The 17,589-nt window shown below is 38.3% G+C and overlaps 1 protein-coding gene across 3 annotated transcripts in view; it reads left to right on the top strand.

The window, feature by feature from the left end:
* The window catches only part of LOC128870504 (polyamine-transporting ATPase 13A3), a 74,915-nt gene extending 60,860 nt beyond the window's left edge, over positions 1-14,055 (top strand). For all 3 annotated transcript variants that reach the window (XM_054113195.1, XM_054113196.1, XM_054113193.1), the window contains 7 exons: positions 1,303-1,664; positions 1,832-2,030; positions 2,394-2,698; positions 9,331-9,531; positions 9,593-9,884; positions 9,967-11,496; positions 13,107-14,055. In XM_054113195.1, coding sequence (XP_053969170.1) covers positions 1,303-1,664; positions 1,832-2,030; positions 2,394-2,698; positions 9,331-9,531; positions 9,593-9,884; positions 9,967-11,496; positions 13,107-13,849 — 3,632 coding nt within the window. In that variant the 3' untranslated portion in view covers positions 13,850-14,055. The remainder of the gene's footprint in view (positions 1-1,302; positions 1,665-1,831; positions 2,031-2,393; positions 2,699-9,330; positions 9,532-9,592; positions 9,885-9,966; positions 11,497-13,106) is intronic.
* Positions 14,056-17,589: the final 3,534 nt, after the last annotated feature.

Raw genomic sequence — 17,589 nt, forward strand, 5'->3', positions numbered from 1 at the left:
GACTATCACTCCAGTACCATTCCGCAAAAATTTAGGGATGTTGCTACAACAAGCGAGTATATTGTACGTCAAGCGAGTATATTGTATTTGTGTATTTAAGGGGTAGTTCTTGTCGATTTCGAAAAACTTTTTTACTCGCTGATTTAGCGCATACGAGAAAGATATTTTCGTATTGGTTACTTCAGAATAAATATGTTTGTATGTTTCCGAGTGAATTTCATTGAAATTTTCTAGTGAAAGCAGAGGACCAACGTCTTCTTCCTGCTTGAAGCGCCATCTGTGTTTCACATTTGTCTGCCAGGAGGATCGCACAAATGGTTGAGAGCTTCGCTAAATTTGGTGTGTCTGCGCTATTACCGCGGTTGCACCCTTCCTCTTGCTGGCGCCACTAATACAATGTGTAACTGTGTGTTCTTTGTTTTTGCTTGTTTTAGCAGCCACAATGCAAATATGTACAAACCATAGAAGAATCACAAAACGATTGTTGCATCGCTCCTCGAAGTTCATTGAGGGAGGAGGGATTTTTTTTTTACATACGAACCGCATATGCATACATACTAAAGGCCACCTTGAGAATAATTACTAAAGCAAAAACCATAGAAAGGGGAATAAAACAAGTTGCATGTTCCAATTGGTTTTATATTTTGGTTGTACCGAACACAACAGCAGCTTGTTACAGATTTTTATTATAGAAAACCGAAATTTATTTGAGTATTGTTTTTCTTTCCTATTTAAAACACTCATTGAAGCACGGACATTTACAGGTCACAAAAAGCGTTACGAATTGATAACTAAATCTTGTCACGAAGTTAGTTGGCGTCTCACCAGAAATTCCGAAGTATCGTACACGTAAACTCACTTTTGTGATTTCTTGTATACTTTTTTGCCCACACGATATTTACTTTGTTTTGTGATCTTCAATAATTTTTGGGAATGGGAACAACAAATTACGAATGCACCAGCTATATTTTCCATCGTCAATATTTACGATGTTTTGTTTTATTTATTTCATTGATTGCGAAATATCAATTTTGTGTAGTATATTTGGAAAAGTTTTATTCAAAATGGGTAAAAAAAATTATATGACCGCGTGATGATCATTCTCTCTCGGTTCTCCGTTCACGTAAAATACATAATCTAGGAATTTGAAACCTACATAGAGGGAGTTCTCTAAAGCAAGTGGAGCTTACCAAATGGTAGTCACGTGCAAACCAATTGGGCTCCTGCGACCGCTATTATATATACTTATAATATATATTTTCTCCATTCTCGGTGTTATTTTTATGTCTTTTTATTTTATAGGTAGCAAGAGTGCAAGAATTTTCAATTGTAAGCAATTGCGTTACGCCTGGGACAATCAAACACAATCATTTCATAAACTGAAGGGACTTGATGTAAACGTTTCGAGTGCATATTTTCATCAGCAGAAGGGCTTACCAGCTCAGGAACAATTATCTCGCCGCCTAGCATATGGGCCAAATGAAATAACTATTCCTTACAAAGACTTCAAGACTCTCTTGGTTTTGGAAATGTTGAATCCATTCTACGTTTTCCAAATATTTTCTGTAATATTGTGGTTTACGTATGACTACTATTATTATGCCTGTGTAATACTGCTCATGTCAATGTTTGGAATAGCTATGTCGATTATTCAAACTAAAAAGGTTTGTATGATTTATAACTGGTTTTAATCTTCCAATGGGGCCAAGTGCAAATATTATATAAAGCTAAAGTATAAAATAGTTCTCATTGAAAGATTAGAATATAATGTAAAAATGGCGCTGCAAATGTACTGCTTATTCATACCATTTTAATATCTTACTGCATGTAGAATCAAGATTCTTTGCGTGAAACTGTAATGAATACCGGTTGTGCTTTGGTTGTAACAGAGTCTGGTCAAGTTCGGGAAATACCTACCGAGTGCTTAGTTCCTGGCGACATTATTGAGATACCCACAAGCGGATGTACGATGCAATGTGATGCTGTACTTTTATCAGGAAACTGTATACTTGATGAATCAATGCTCACAGGTTAGTTCATTTCTGTCTGAAGTAAAGTTATATAAAATATATGGCGGCGACCGTAGCCACCAGGTAGGTTTGTGCGTGACTGCCATTCGGTTGGTCCCGAGTAAATATCAAGGGACAGAAAAATGGCGGTAGCCCCCGCAGGCAATAACAAACCTCCGAGTGTGTTTCTTCCCATGAAAAAACTTCTCATTTAACTATCTGTCGTTCGGAAGCGGCATTAAACTTTAGACCCCTCCATTTGTAGGAAAACATCAAGACGCATACCACAAGTTAGAGGAGAAGCTCAGTCAACCACCTATCTAAACATGTACGCGTCAAATGCAGTGCCATGCAAAAGTAATATACACAACCATTTTGTTTTAGGTGAAAGCGTACCTGTAACAAAAACTCCATTGCCAATGAAGGTTGATTTAATATTCGACAAGAAGGAACATGCACGGCATACACTTTTTTGTGGCACAAAAGTTATACAAACACGTTATATTGGATCGGAAAAGGTTTTGGCGATTGTTATAAACACTGGAAATATAACTACCAAGGGAGGACTCATTCGTTCTATATTGTACCCACCGCCTGTTGATTATAAGTTCGAGCAAGATTCATATAAATTCATTGAATTTTTGGGTTTGATCGCAATTATCGGTTTTGTATACACACTAATAACCAAGGTATGTATAATTTCATAATTCCAAAATAATAAGTGTATATAAGTATTATTGTTTAACAGTTTCCAAGGTTGAAAAGTTGCAAAAACCCTGTGTCATGCGTATTTACATACGCATTCGTTTAAGTAACTATTACAGATTCTAACCTGGGCGTTATAAAAAAATGTGAACAATGATGGATAAAGCGGCTGCCATAGCCGAATCGGCTTGTACGTGACTACCATTTGGAATTCGGAGAACGTGGCTTAGAATTTCCGTGAACCATCAAAATGAAGAAAAAGTTTTTTCTAATAGCGGTCGCCCCTCGGCAGGCAATGGCAAACCTCTGAGTGAATTTCTGACATGAAAAAGCTCCTCATAAAAAAATATCTGCCCGTTCGGTGTTGGCTTAAAACTCTAGAGCCCATAATTTGTGGTACAACAACAAGAGGCACGCCATTAATAAGAGGAGGATCTCTGCCAAACACAGAAAATGTTCTGAAATCTATTTATTGAAAGTAGGTTTTGACCGAAAATGATAGGTTATCAGGTTTGGGCATTCGAAGAAATATTGTGAGAACAACTTCGGCTGCCACGTTATCGGGGATTCGCCTGCAGATCTTTGCCCGCTCATTGCACACGTAGTTACACTCATTCAATTAGTCGTTGTTCAGATGGCAACGATATAATATGAGCGGAGATTGTGTTGATTTTTTTCGCATATCACCAATACAATCTCATTTTTTGTAAACAAACTGCTGTCATGATGACAGTTAAGGTAGCCAATCAGCTGGTTCCTTCAAAATTGTTGAGAGCTGGTCTGATGTTGGCCACTTATTCTGTACATCGTGGGTTTTGACCTTTTTGTCACATAATTGTCTGAAATATGTTTACCCAGAAACACATTTTCTACATTTATCGGAAACTATATTCGTATTTTCTATTTTGCGGTGTTCTGTGTTTTCTGCACGTCTCATTCTGCTGCTGATATCCCGTAGAAGTATACCTGTTTTGCTTATTGGTCGAATAATTATATATTATTTACATGTTTGGTAAATCATGCAATATTAATTTACAATAACATGTTTAAATTTATTTCATTATTTTTTGTTTAAAACGTGTTATAGGAACCTAACGGAAGTGAAAAATGAAACTATGTGTAATTTTGGTCCCATTACGGTGTGATGGATAAATTCATTCATAGTCGCAATTTTCGTTTCATTAAAATAGAGCACTGACGTGGGGAATTCACTCTGTTCTGCTGGAACCAATCCTTCACCACCTTTGAATCCTGTTTAAATGTTCATATTAGTGGTACACTTTTCTCAAAATCTGGTAAAACTGCATTTTCCTCGATATTTTTTAAATTGAAATTTGCCGTTTGGACGACAACATTTCGTCAGCAACTAATTTTTATTTTATCGCTCGACCAAATGTTACTTGACTTTTCTAACCTCATCTTAAAACTTTTTTCATAGCAAAGCTGCCCTGGTAGTTATTTTACCAATGCCCTGTTTCTAATATTTCTTTTTCTGTTCTTGCGGATGAGGGGGTGGAAAATGCCTTAGCATCATCAAAGCTGCCGTCGCAGCAATGGTATGTCCGGAGATTAAAAACCCCCCTCGTTTGGAACCGCCGCCCACTCTGGAACCCCTTTCGCATTGCTCCGGAGTAACGTTCTATCGTTCTGATTGCAAAGGTAATACCTATGTGCGTGCACAAGGTTTCGGTTTTCTATCACAAGAATTCTTTCCGCAAAACCACTGATGATCTCCCACTACTACTTTTTTTAGTAATATACAAATTGACTTTGCCGAAGTTCCTGCTGTTCCAAGTATATATATACCTGCAGTGGTCTCTGGTCCGCATAAGAGTAATCGAGATGGTCTATTATATCAAAAAATGGAATTTGGTGTGTGGTTAATTAAAATGTCGGCTGCCTCTCCTTGAATTTTCGAATGTATAATAGAGAGTGCCGTATAGTAAGTGGGTGTAGTAGAGTAATTCTTTATAAATATATAATTGGCGCATGCACCATTTTTGGGTGTTTGGTCGAGCTCCTCCTTGTGGTGTGCGCGTCTTGATGTTGTTCCACAAGTGGCGACATCTATTATAAGCCTAACCGTCTATGTGCCGCGTGTTTCATTAATCCAGAGATCTTGCCATAGCCTTAGCGTTTCATCCTTTGTTTTGCGCGCTGCAGATTTGCTAACTCTTTCTTCCATTCCCTCTTGCTTTAATGCCCATTGCTTTTTCCTTTAAAAAATTAGTAAGTCTATCGGTATTAAGTCGCTTATTACTTGAAAAGCTGGCCCTGATACTGTACAGTAGGCGGACACAACTCTCAGGGCTGCCGTTCGTGCGCATTTGCCCACAGGTCAGCTCCGTATAAGAGAACGGAGAGTGTGGTAGCCACGGGTCGTGTGGGTTGGACCTTCTATGTCTATTGAGTGGGGATGTCATCTTAGCGGCTTTCTCTGCTGCGTGCTTTATTTGGGCCCAGAAGGTTGGTAATGGTAATGTTTGTACGGGTTAGGCTAAGGCCTTTATGCACTGTGGCCAGAATAATCTATTGGGCGCCCCTAATTACTTAATTATAACTATTTAGTATACCGAGGAATCGAACCTGCTCCTTAGGAGGGAGAAATTGCAGGTTTTCCTCCTCTTGTAGGTACGACCCCAGGATTCTATGTCTCCTGTGGCCTAAAACCTCACAGTTGGAATTTAAGTGTTCCATAGACTCCTCTTCATCACAGCAGAACCTGCATGATCTTGTACTAGATAGCTCTATTGTGTTAAAGTGTTTATTACAGGCAAAGTGGCCTGTAAATGCTCTGCAGAGTAATCTGAGACCCTTTTTATGTCGGGATAGAGCAGACTTTGCTCTGTTGGCATTGAAGTTCAAAAACTTTTTGGAGTGATTAAGGCCGCTTGTGCCGTTCCAGGGCTCCCTGATTTTTGTATGAGTCCATTTTTTGATTTCCTGTTTTACATTATTTTTGTTAAAGCCGAAAAATAGGGTTGGTCCAATAAATAGCCGTTCTGCTCCTTTTTTGGCATAAAAGTCTGTCTTCTCGTTTTCTTTTTGTCTCTCATGTGCTGGTACCCAAATCAGTGAAACCTGATATTGTGTGCATTGTTATACTTTATTCAAGGCTTTGAGAACCGATTGGCTGTTTGAAAGTATTTTAATTTTTACTTTCTCGAGGCCCCAATATTCCTGCTCCTACTCCTTGGAGCGTTTTGGAACCATTTGTGTACCATTTTTGTAAGTCATCATCTAGCCATTTTGGGTGAGTGTTCCACTCTTCCGTAGATGGGAAGATAACCTTGTATTTCTTTATAAAATTGAGTACGGGTTCCGTGTGGTCAATTGCCTGGGTTATGAATACTGCATGCTGAACCCTGTTCAAGATATTGAGGTGTCCAGTAAGATTTCCTGGTTTAAGTTTTTCTTTAATATGAACAGAGAGTGCTTGCATAGTAGCTTCCTCTTGTATTGCTAAATGTAGCGGTGGTAAATTTAAAAGTGCTTCGATGCCAGGAGTTGGGGTAGTTCTCATGGCCCCTGTTATGCTTAGGCACGCCAGCCTTTGTAGTTTACACAGTTTTTATATAGTCGTAGTTTGATTTGTTTTAACCCACCATACCAAAGCTCCATATAATACAAAAGGTTTTACCATTTGGGTGTAGATCCAGAAGTTTATTTTAGGGTTCAGACTCTAGGACTTACCCAAGTGTTTTTTTTATTGTCCAAAGGTTTTTCGTTGCCTTTTTTATTACTGAGTTGAGGTGGGCCTCCCAAATGAGTTTTTTATCCAAGATAATTCCTAGACATGTAACCTCTTCCTTTAGAGGTACCTTTATTCCATTTATTCCCAGGGTGGGTATATTAGAACCCTTTTCCTGGATAATGGGATAATAGTGGTTTTGGTCATCTACATACCCCATTGTTTTATACCGTTAAGGGTTTGTACCAATCGTCAGCCAGGATAGACCAGAGCATTATTGTGGACATCCTTTCGCGGCTGTAGTACTTAGGGTAACTTGCCCCAGAGAGGCTGTGATTTTCCTTTGACTTGTTGCATGTTGCTTACCCATTTAACAATTGCTGGATCGACTCCCCTATTGGAGAGTCCCAGTTCTATTGCTTGAAAGTTCACGTTATCAAATGCACCCTCAATGTCCATAAAAGCACAGAGGGCTATTTCCTTTAGGTCAAGGGACTTTTCCATATCGCGAACAATTGTGCTGTAACTGTTGGATTCCCTTTTTGATATGCAAATTGCAGTTTATGTACTGGTGTTATCGAGATAACCTCCTCTCTTAGGTAACAGTCGAGTAGCTTTTTGATCGTTTACAACATGAAAGACGTAAGACTGATGGGCCTATAGGATTTGGGAGACTCAGGAAGCTTATTGCCTCCCTTTGCTAGGAATAATACCTAGACCTCCCGCCAAATCTTAGGAACATTGATCTTGAATCTTGATCTGAATATTTGTACCAGAATTTGTATTAACTTGACAGTGCCCTTGGAGAGCAAGGCTGAAAAAATACCATCTGGTTCGGTTGATTTGTAGGGTTTGAATGAGTTGATTGCCCACTCTAACCTTTCGTAGTTTACTATTCTGTAGGTAGTAGGACTTTTTGACCTGAACAGAGTGTGCGTTGGCACTCGAAGGTTGCGTTAAGACTAAAGTCAGGAAAATAAGTTCTGAGAAGAAGCTCTAGTGTTCCGTCGAAACTGCTTGTAAAAGTACCATCCGGTGCCTTTAGTGTGGCAATTGGATTGGTCACTCCTTTAGTCAATGATTTTTGTATTCTTGCCTTGGCTGGGAAATCGTTTAGTTCCTCAGAGAACTTTCTCCATGAGTTCCTTTTTGATTTCATCAGTTCCTTTTTGTACAATGTTATGGCTTTTCTATATTCATCTCGTGTTTGATATTTCTTTGCGTCGTTGAATTTTGATCTTGCTAGTTGACGCAAATTTGCAAGTTCTTTGTTCCACCAAGGAACTTTCTTTGTTGAGGTTTTTGTCTTGAGTGGACTACTCTAATGATATGAGGATATGATGGAGTCAGTCAAGTTTGCAACTGATGGATCCAATTCCTCTGTCGATTTTATAAGAAGCATGCTTTTGGCTAGACTGGGTTCAAGGCACTCTGAGTATTTGCTCCAGTTAGTAGCCTTGGGAGGCTGTACAGCATTACGGTCTTAACTGGTCCTTTGATTTTAAAAATAGTATATTTATGCTCAGATTTTGAGTCCTCATCGGAGACTATGCAATTGCTGATCATACCAAGTGAGTGGTCAGTTATTTACAATAGCTAGATTTTTTTGTATTAAAAACTCAAGAAGTAGCTTACCTCTTTTATTTGTGTCTGTACTCCCCCAGATTGTGTTGTGTGCACTTGCATCACACCCAATGATTAATATCTTGTTTGAGCACTTAAAGACCTGTAACTTCACCTCTGGTTCGTCCAGATAAAATCCAAAACATCAAAAGCCATCAATAAATCCAAAACATCAAAAGCCATTGGCCTTGACGGACTAACCGCGCTGACGCTGAAGCACCCGGGACCATTGGGAGTAGGATTTCTCACAAGGGTTTTCAATCTGTCCTTGACCACTCTCATCATCCCTGACAAGTGGAAAGCAGGAAGAGTGGTCCCACTACTGAAACCTGGGAAACCCGCCAACCAAGGGGAATCTTATCGTCCGATAACTCTCCTTTCTCCAGTAGTGAAGACACTTGAATCCCTCTTTCAACTCTTTTCAGCCTCTTTCAACTTTCTTAGTATACGCCAGATGTCGACGTGGAGGCCTTTATTTTGCCCCTGCAAAAAGCGACGTATCTTCGGGGTTTCCAAGATACCCCCTCTGTGGTCTTCAGTGACGCACTCTCCCATGATATCGCGTCAGTGATAGTCGGATTTACCAGACCGTGGAAGCGCCATCCTTACAATGCAGGACCATGTACCCTGCTTTGTAGACCGCACCCAAAAATGCCGGTTTCAAGTTCGGGTCTTTTTCCACCAGTATTTTCCCAAGAATAAAGTTATGGCTTAATGCCATCTGTCTTCCTTGCGAGCATGGGGACCAGAGCTTAGTCATATGCTTCCTTTCTGCTGAGCCCTTTTTATGGAGGTAACTGAAGCTATTTTTGCCTGTTTTTTCGGTTGTTCGGCTGTACCTGTGCCGATGGTGTGCTGTGTAGGTATTTCAGCTGTTGAGGTCACACCTAAACTGTTAGCCTGAGGCAAGTATGACTGTGAGGTGCCGCCTTTGGGGTCTTGAATGACGACCCTTTGGCTTGCTCCATTTTAGAGCTGCTTCTTCTTTCTTGATTGAGGTATGCTAACTTCTAACAGGATCTAGCGGTTTGGAAGTATTAGCTCCGTTTTTTTCTCTAAGATAAGAAAATATCACGTTTAGTGACAGTGATGATACGAATATCCATTCTCGTCGAACGTTTTTCTTGCTTATAAAAGTGTTATTCTCGAAAAAAGAAACGGCCTCGAAATTTTCCGCTCAATCGATTGCGTTCTTCTGGTGCAATGCTAATTTATACTTTATCTAGTACTTTAAATACACAACTGCACAAGTACATTTCTTGAGTGTTGCTTCAATAATTTAGCAATTGTATCTTACTATAGATAATGCGCGGTATCGAACCTGTCAAAATTGCAGTGGAATCTTTGGATTTGATAACAATCGTTGTGCCACCTGCGCTGCCAGCAGCCATGACTGTAGGTCGTTTTTATGCTCAAAAACGTCTTCAAAAGAAAAACATATATTGTATATCTCCACGATCTATAAACGTTGCAGGCAGTATTGATTGTTGCTGTTTCGACAAGGTGACTTTACATTATTTAGCTTTCGAAATTATCCTCTTAAATATATTTTTGTTTATTTTAGACGGGTACACTCACTGAAGAAGGTTTGGATATGTGGGGTGTTGTTCCAAAAACAGTAACAAATGAATTCCAAATGCCCATAAAACAAATCAAGCGCTTACCATACGATAATTTTTTATTTGGGATGGCAACATGTCATTCAATAACTATTATGAATGGAAAGCTGATGGGCGATCCATTGGATTTAAAAATGTTTGAGTCTACTGGCTGGACTATCGAAGACCAAAAAAATATACCTGATTATCGAAAATACGGTTTGATTCATCCCACAATTGTACGACAGCCAAAAAAAGGTGTAATATCCCGAATTTTATTTAAATTTAATGTTTAAATTATTATTTGGTTTTTATTTTTTAATATCAATACATCTTGCAGGATCTCTAACTCTTCAGGTTACAGTTCAACGTCAATCTTCAATCGATGATTTGTTGGCTGATGTCGGTTTGCTTAATGGTGAAGCGAACAATGATCATGGGATAGTTCGTGAATTTCCTTTTACCTCTAATCTGCAACGAATGTCTGTTATAACACGTCGACTTAATGGAAGCAATTTTAATGTATATTGCAAAGGCTCACCGGAGATGTTGCAGCAACTTTGCCAGCCAAACAGTTTGCCAGAAAACTATTCTCAGCAACTTGCATATTTCGCAAAACGAGGGTATCGTATTATTGCAATTGCTTTTAAACCGCTCAGTCGTAAAATGAGTTATATTAAAGCCCAGCGCTTAGCACGTGAAAGTGTCGAATGCGATCTTGAATTCCTTGGATTCGTTGTGTTGGAGAATCGCCTGAAACCAGATACAAACGAAGTCATACGGTCACTTACTGCTGCCAACATACGCACTGTTATGATAACTGGAGATAATATCTTGACGGCAATAAGTGTCGCTCGTGACTGTGGCATTGTGCCACCAGAACAGGCCGTTGTTACTGTTAACGTTCGACATCTACCAGAAAAAGAAAAAAATATATATGAGCTTTACTATACGCTTGAGCTAGGTGATTGTGACGATTCTTCCAGAGCGTTAGTTAATGAAACTGAAATTGGATCGTTGGAGTCCTCAGTAAATAATTTGGATGACATCAGTTGTGTTACTGGAGGTGATTATCAAAGGTATAATGGGGATGTGACATCGTTAAGTAGTGTTTCAGCCACATTACCAAATAGTAATAGCCTAGTGAGTGTTGAAACGTTTGAAACTTGGACACATCAAGATCCAGAGTTGGGTCTCTCTGTCTTTACTAAAGAAAAAGCAGATCGGCATCATTTGATGACCCATGATTTGAACACAAGTTGGAGGAAAAATTACAGATTCGCTATGGTTGGAAGAACATGGCAAATCATAAGAGAAAACTTTCCTGATGAATTGAAAAATTTTGTAACTCGTGGTTCTATTTTTGCACGCATGTCACCGGAACAAAAGCAAGCCTTAATTATGGAACTTCAGCAGCTTGACTACTCTGTTGCAATGTGTGGTGATGGTGCCAACGACTGTGGGGCTTTGAAGGTTGCGCACACTGGTATTTCGTTAAGCGAGACTGAGTCTTCCATTGCGTCTCCATTCACCTCTCGTAATGCAACAATTGCGTGTGTTCCAACTGTGATAAAGGAAGGAAGGGCGGCGCTAGTTACATCATTCGGTATATTTAAGTACATGGCAGCGTACTCTATGGTACAATTCATATCTGTTATGATTCTATACTCTATTGACTCCAATCTAACGGATAAACAGTTTTTGTATATTGATTTGGGTCTGATATCAGTCTTCGCATTTCTCTTCGGTAAAACAGAATCATATAATGGGCCGCTGGCCAAACTAGTTCCGTTAAGCTCACTCATATCGCTAGCGCCTCTATCATCACTTGTATTGCATTTACTTGTTGTAATCGGATTTCAAACGGGTGGTAAGTTTATTATAATATTGTTTAGTTTCACGTATTTTTACTTTATTAATTTTATTTAGTAAATCTACATATACACAAATCAATCATTTGAAAGCTCCACTATAAAGTGTTCAACGAGGCGTTGGTTTAATTTTTTTTTAAACGTGGTTTTATTTACAAGATCGCTTATAACTAGGTTTAAGCCTAATAGAAAGTTACTAAATCTTTATCGAATCTGATTTATTTGCTTGATGCTTATCTGCCATTTGCGCGGGTTGTTTTTGGTGTAAGCTTCTCCAACTAACGCGGCGATATTTTAGGTGTAATATGATAGTTGTGCGACAGTATGCGAGAGTAGTACCGAGAGGGTTCGGGTGGGTCTGTTAGTATCTTGGATTGTATCTTTTGTATGATATCGAGGTTAATAGAAGAAGTAGCGCCACAAAACTGTACACCATACATCCATATTGACTTTATAATGGAATTATTTATATCGCTGTGTAGTCTAGTTTTAATGTAGATTTCGGTTAATTAACTAAAGTAGTAAGTCAGAAGTTTTTTAATTTATTCGAACCTGGAACGGAGAGAAGTTTGAAGTTGTGAACCGCGCCTACCTGTGATACGTGGCGGATGAAACTCCAGGTCTGCCAAAATACTGAATTAATCAGAACGGCTACGGGGTGTCTCTTGATGTTCCCATCCACCATATTTACACTGAAGCCACGAAGAGCCTTGCGATCAAATGAAATTTTGGCCGTAAAATAATCAAACAGATAATTCAGGTCAATCAATTCTTGACTATGAGCTGTATTCATATGGCTGTATTGACTGACATATGTACTGAGATATAAATGATTGTAGAGTAGAGCATGCGAGGTAACCATCTAGAAAATTGTAGAATGCAAAATCAACTACTCGTTAAATTTATTTAACCACCCCTAAACAAGTACCTCAAGTCTCAAAGAACCGTGAAAAATGTCCATACTATAGGGTTATTCAATAGGTGCGCTTCAACTTTTTTCCGATAGGGAGGGCGAACGACGCAAAATTTTTTATTTTTCGCTTGTCATTTGTAAACTTCATTAGTATACATTTCATCATGGAACGCTACACACTTGAGCAACGATTGCAAATCGTGCAAATTTTTTATGAAAATAATCGTTCTGTTGCTCCTACTTTAAGAGCATTACGGCCATTTTACGGTCCATTTAACAAGCCGTCCCGTTTTGGGGTTATGTGAAGTCATTGGTCTACAGTAACAAGCCGGCGACGATTTGTGAGCTCAGAGCCAATATTGAACGCGAAATTGCTGGAATTTCGGCCGATTTATGCAAAAGAGTGGTCGAAAATTGGGTTCAACGATTGGACTTCGTAAAACGTGCACGCGGTGGTCATGCAAAAGAAATCGAATTTCATACTTAAATGTATATGTTCAAACTCGATAATAAAAAAAAATTAGTTAAAAAAGTCAAACCGTTTGTGTTTTATTCAAAAAAGTTCAAAAGTTGAAGCGCTCTTACTGAAAAACCCTATATTATTATTTAGTATCCCGCAGTAACGTAGCGTTAAGAACAAAACAAATACAGGCAAAAGGCAATTTGCAATGCTAATTTGTATTTTCTTATTTATAGGTTGGTTCCAGTTACATCAACAAGAGTGGTTTGTTCCATTTAAACACAGCGACGAAGATCATTTAGGTTGCTATGAAAATTACATTATATTTGCGATATCAAGTTTCCAGTATATTATACTTGCATTTATTTTCTCCAAAGGGGCTCCATATCGCAAGCCGATTTGGTCCAATATACCATTATGCCTTTCGTTGATTATAAATTTTTCCATTGTAAGCTACTTAGTTTTATATCCTACAAAATGGATAGCCGATTTTTTCCAGTTAATTGTACCAGACGTTATTAGCTTTCGGTACTGGATGTTGCTTTATGGCGCTGCGAATTTTCTTGTGCATGCATTTGTTGAAACATTCGTCGTCGAATTTTTAGTATTTAAGAATATACAAGTTCGACGTGAAGCAAATATGCAAAAATCAAACAAGAAATATCTGCATGTGGAATATGATTTACAATATTTCAAGCACTGGCCGAAAATAACACAAACATGTGAAGCTTTTGATTCCTCCACATCTCACGAAGAAACTAAATCCACGTATGTTGAAATTAGAGCTGAACAAAGTTTTGACGTGCCAGCATCGCAAAATAATGCACTAAATAGCTTTTTTGGAGTGGAATTATCAACAGTTCAAACCTTGCCAACTGTAGTCGAGGGCAGTGTACTTAGCGAATCAGAACGAATACCATTGCCTTCAAAACCAAGCCAAATGAATAGTTCTAAATCCAATGCAAAACTTAAGTCATGAGAATTACACTATGTAACGAATTCATCGAACTTTCTTATTGTTGCTAAGTATAATTGGTTTTGTATTATGAGTTATTTATTCGGTTTTTTGTTTTCTCTGTTTCGTGTTTGTAAATTAATTTTTAGCAGTGCTATTTGGAATGTGTTAGTTATTCGTAAAACTCATTCGTTTATAATAAACATGTGTTGGTTGATAAAAAAAAAGTATTTAAATGCATTGTTATTGCTAAGTGGGGGAAAACGGCTTCATGTCATGCAAAGTTTTTGAATCAAAAAATATAATTGACCGCTTTAAATTTTTTTTCTGTCTAAGCTCGAGTTCTTGTGTGTGTGATTGTTACCATGGGGTTAATTTAACTCATTACGAACAGAAATTTAAAAATGTGCAGATTTTGTTGAAACTTCGCACTGGGACAATATACAACTTCTTAAAGTAATAAATATATACATATACAAATTGTGCAAGACTTCATTGTAAAGTTTCAGTCGTTGAACTACGGGGTCAAATACCAAATCCGTGCGATTAATTAAAAAATTAAATTTTAAGCAACCTAAAAAACTTTGTTAGCGTCTGAAACAAAATAAAATTTTGCAACGTATATATGTGCTTTCCGCAGTTGTCTTTGTTGAATGCAGTTGGAGCAGCCCTTGGCCGGATATAAATCTAGGACTGTCGTGGTTGGTTTCCGAGCTTTGGTTTTCCTTCCGCTCCTGTCGAAGTTAATTGTGTTGTTCTGTGACATTGTGGAAAGCGCAAAAAACAAATTTTTAGTGATTTTCTCAGTAAAATTAGGGTGCGAAAGTTTGAATTATACCTGAATTTTGTGATGGATTTGTCAACTTCAGGTATTTCGTAACTTATTTCGCAGCCGGGGATTAAATAATTCTGTCTTCTAATGGAGCTCTCTTGATATCAGGCCGCCTCAGGTTGTAATTATGCCCTTGCCCAGCTCCCTGGACGGGGTAGGTGACCGCGCGAACCAGATGTAATGAACACCATACAGTTCGAAAATATAAATAGTGGCAAAAAATAGGCCAAGAAAACGACACATGCATTGACAGTACGGACAGACAGACAACGGACACACGGATAAAAGTACAGGACAAGTAAACCGACAGGGAAGACAAAGAGGCACACGCGCCAAACAAAGAGGTGGCTAAAGGATAAGACTTACGAACAAGGACGAAATGAGGACTACTGGGTCACGCTCAGAGAATGAGCTCTTGGCCTTTAGTCAAGGCCAGTGGGTCACAGGACGCCAACAACTATTGATAAACCAACAAATCCGCTATAGCTACGAGACAAAAGCGTGGAAATACAAAACCTTCGAGGTACAAGCTCAACCAGAGATCTCTCACAAGAATATATGAATGGGCACGATTCAAGAGCAGATTTCTTCGAATTTCCAAATTTCTAAACGCTCTTGGATTAGATTTTCAACTTTTTTAGAATCTAAGAACGTAGTTTCTGTGTAAAAATTTATCCAAACAGACGACTTTCTTATCATAGTCTTTATACAGAGCAAAGAAATTTGAAGTTTTACATTATTTGAATTTACGGAGAAATTAGTTTCTCTTACTTTGATGTTTAATCAACACAGCATTGTGCTTTATATTGATTTTTTGTTACAGGAGGAAAAATACTTTTACAAAGTCTACCACAGTAGTTCTAAAAATCTCGAAACAGTTAGAAACGTCAAGATGTTGAAACAAGGAGTCCCAGTTAATGTTCAGCAAAAATTGCTCAGCTTCAAAAAATTGCAAAACTTAAAATTCAACGAAAAATAAGATTTACAGATTAAAGTCGCCCAGCACACAAAGATTGTTGTCGCCTATTTTATTCAAAGCCAAAGGAAGAATGTTGTCGACATGGGTTGTGCAGAGGTTGTAGCAACTGGTAGGCGGAATATACGAGGCATAAACAAAAATGGATTGAGAACTACCACGAATGTGTACACAAATTTGGACGAGCAGCGCATCTTTATTTTCAAGTGTAGCCTCAGAAGCGTGATGTTTACATTTCACAGCGATGAGAGCCCCCCGCCTGTAGCAAATCTATTTAAATTAACATTTCTATCCTTCCGAAAAACATTGTAGATGTTGAAGTCAAAGTACTTTTCGCTGAAGAAGTTTTCGTTCAATCACGTCTCGATGATGGCAATAATGTCGTATTCATGATGTGAGCAAACAGTCTTACATTCTGTGACTTGACTTTAATACCAGACATGTTTTGCATATAGATTTTCAGGCGATTACATACGTTCTCCGCCTGCTCCGATTGATTGCAATTGGACATCATTTGCAGCTCGTAGTTTTTTGGCAAGAAACTGAACGAGCGAACGACCACATTATAAGGTCGCAATTCAGGCACTATTAGATAAGAGTAAGAGTTTGCATTCACACCAACGTTAACTTCAGCTTTTCGTAGATTTAGGCTGATTTTCTATTCCCTAATTTTTATTCAAATCCATTTGTTAATAGATCATCTGACCATTTGTACATTAAGCGAATGGAAACCGTGGTAGTTAACATGCGCCTCTTATTAACTTTTCGGGGCCAAAATCGACACATTCGTGCAATAGATAGCCCCAATGGTACCTCCCACAAACGGTAAGGTTGTTGAAGTGAAATTTTTTAGCCGCTTGCCACTCCTCTGAAATCTCTATGATGACTATCAAAATGGCCTGTCTGAAACCTCGTTCTGTATCGAACGGCTCGGAGAGGTCCTTCCCAATTCTGATGGCGCTGCTAGTATTGAGCAACGTCATCTTGCATAACCGTATTAGTTTTGCGGGGATACCGAATTCAGACATTTGTACTGTCGAATGCATCTTTGAAGTCGACGAAAAGATGGTGTGTATCAATTCTCCTTTTATGGGTCTTTTTCAAGACTTGACGTATTGTGAATATGGTAGACTTTCCAGGTCTAAAGCCACACTGATAAGGTCCATTCAAATGGTTAATGGTGGACTTCAGCCTTTCACACAATCTTATACGCGATATTTCGAAGACTAATTGGCACAGATTGCAGGATCACCCTTCTTACGGATTGGGCAGAGAACACTTAAATTCCAATTGGCAGGCATGATTTCATCCACATAGAGGCTGATGCATGCACACTAGCGTGGCAGTTATTTGACCTGTTTTTTTATATACAATATTTTTTCGTGGGCTACCCTCTAGTTTGGTTCCATTCTATATAAAAATGACCTCTGTGAAATTTGGTGCCAATCGGATAGGGGAAAGGTGTGCCCCCGAGCCTTTCAATATGCAAAATTTACCCCAAAATGACAAAAAATTTTAATTTCATTAAACGTGTGTTTTTTATTTTACATGAGTATATATACAGCGTAAATAAGTAGTAAAAGAATTTAATTGGTAAAGTATATTAAATTATACAATAGATATATAAATTGAAGAAGGAAATTATTATCCATACAGTATTTAGCATATATAGTTCCATATGACGCTTACTTCATTGCAATTTAGTTTAATAACTACATATAAAAAAAAGTAAAAAAAGAAATAGCTCATTGAAGAAAATAAAATAAAAATGAATTAAAAATCTTTATTTTTTGATATAGTTTGTTTATTGCTGTCTGGGAACTTCTGTCGATAGTCACTTACAACTTGGAGCACGTACTGCATTTGTTACTTTAAGTTTATTAACCACTTTTAAAGCTTGGACGAAATTTTCATGTTTGTGCCACCGGGCAGGATCTGTGCATAGGAATTCGTCAT

The sequence above is a fragment of the Anastrepha ludens genome, chromosome X (genome assembly GCF_028408465.1).
Source record: "Anastrepha ludens isolate Willacy chromosome X, idAnaLude1.1, whole genome shotgun sequence".
NCBI classification, from domain to species: Eukaryota; Metazoa; Arthropoda; class Insecta; order Diptera; family Tephritidae; genus Anastrepha; species Anastrepha ludens.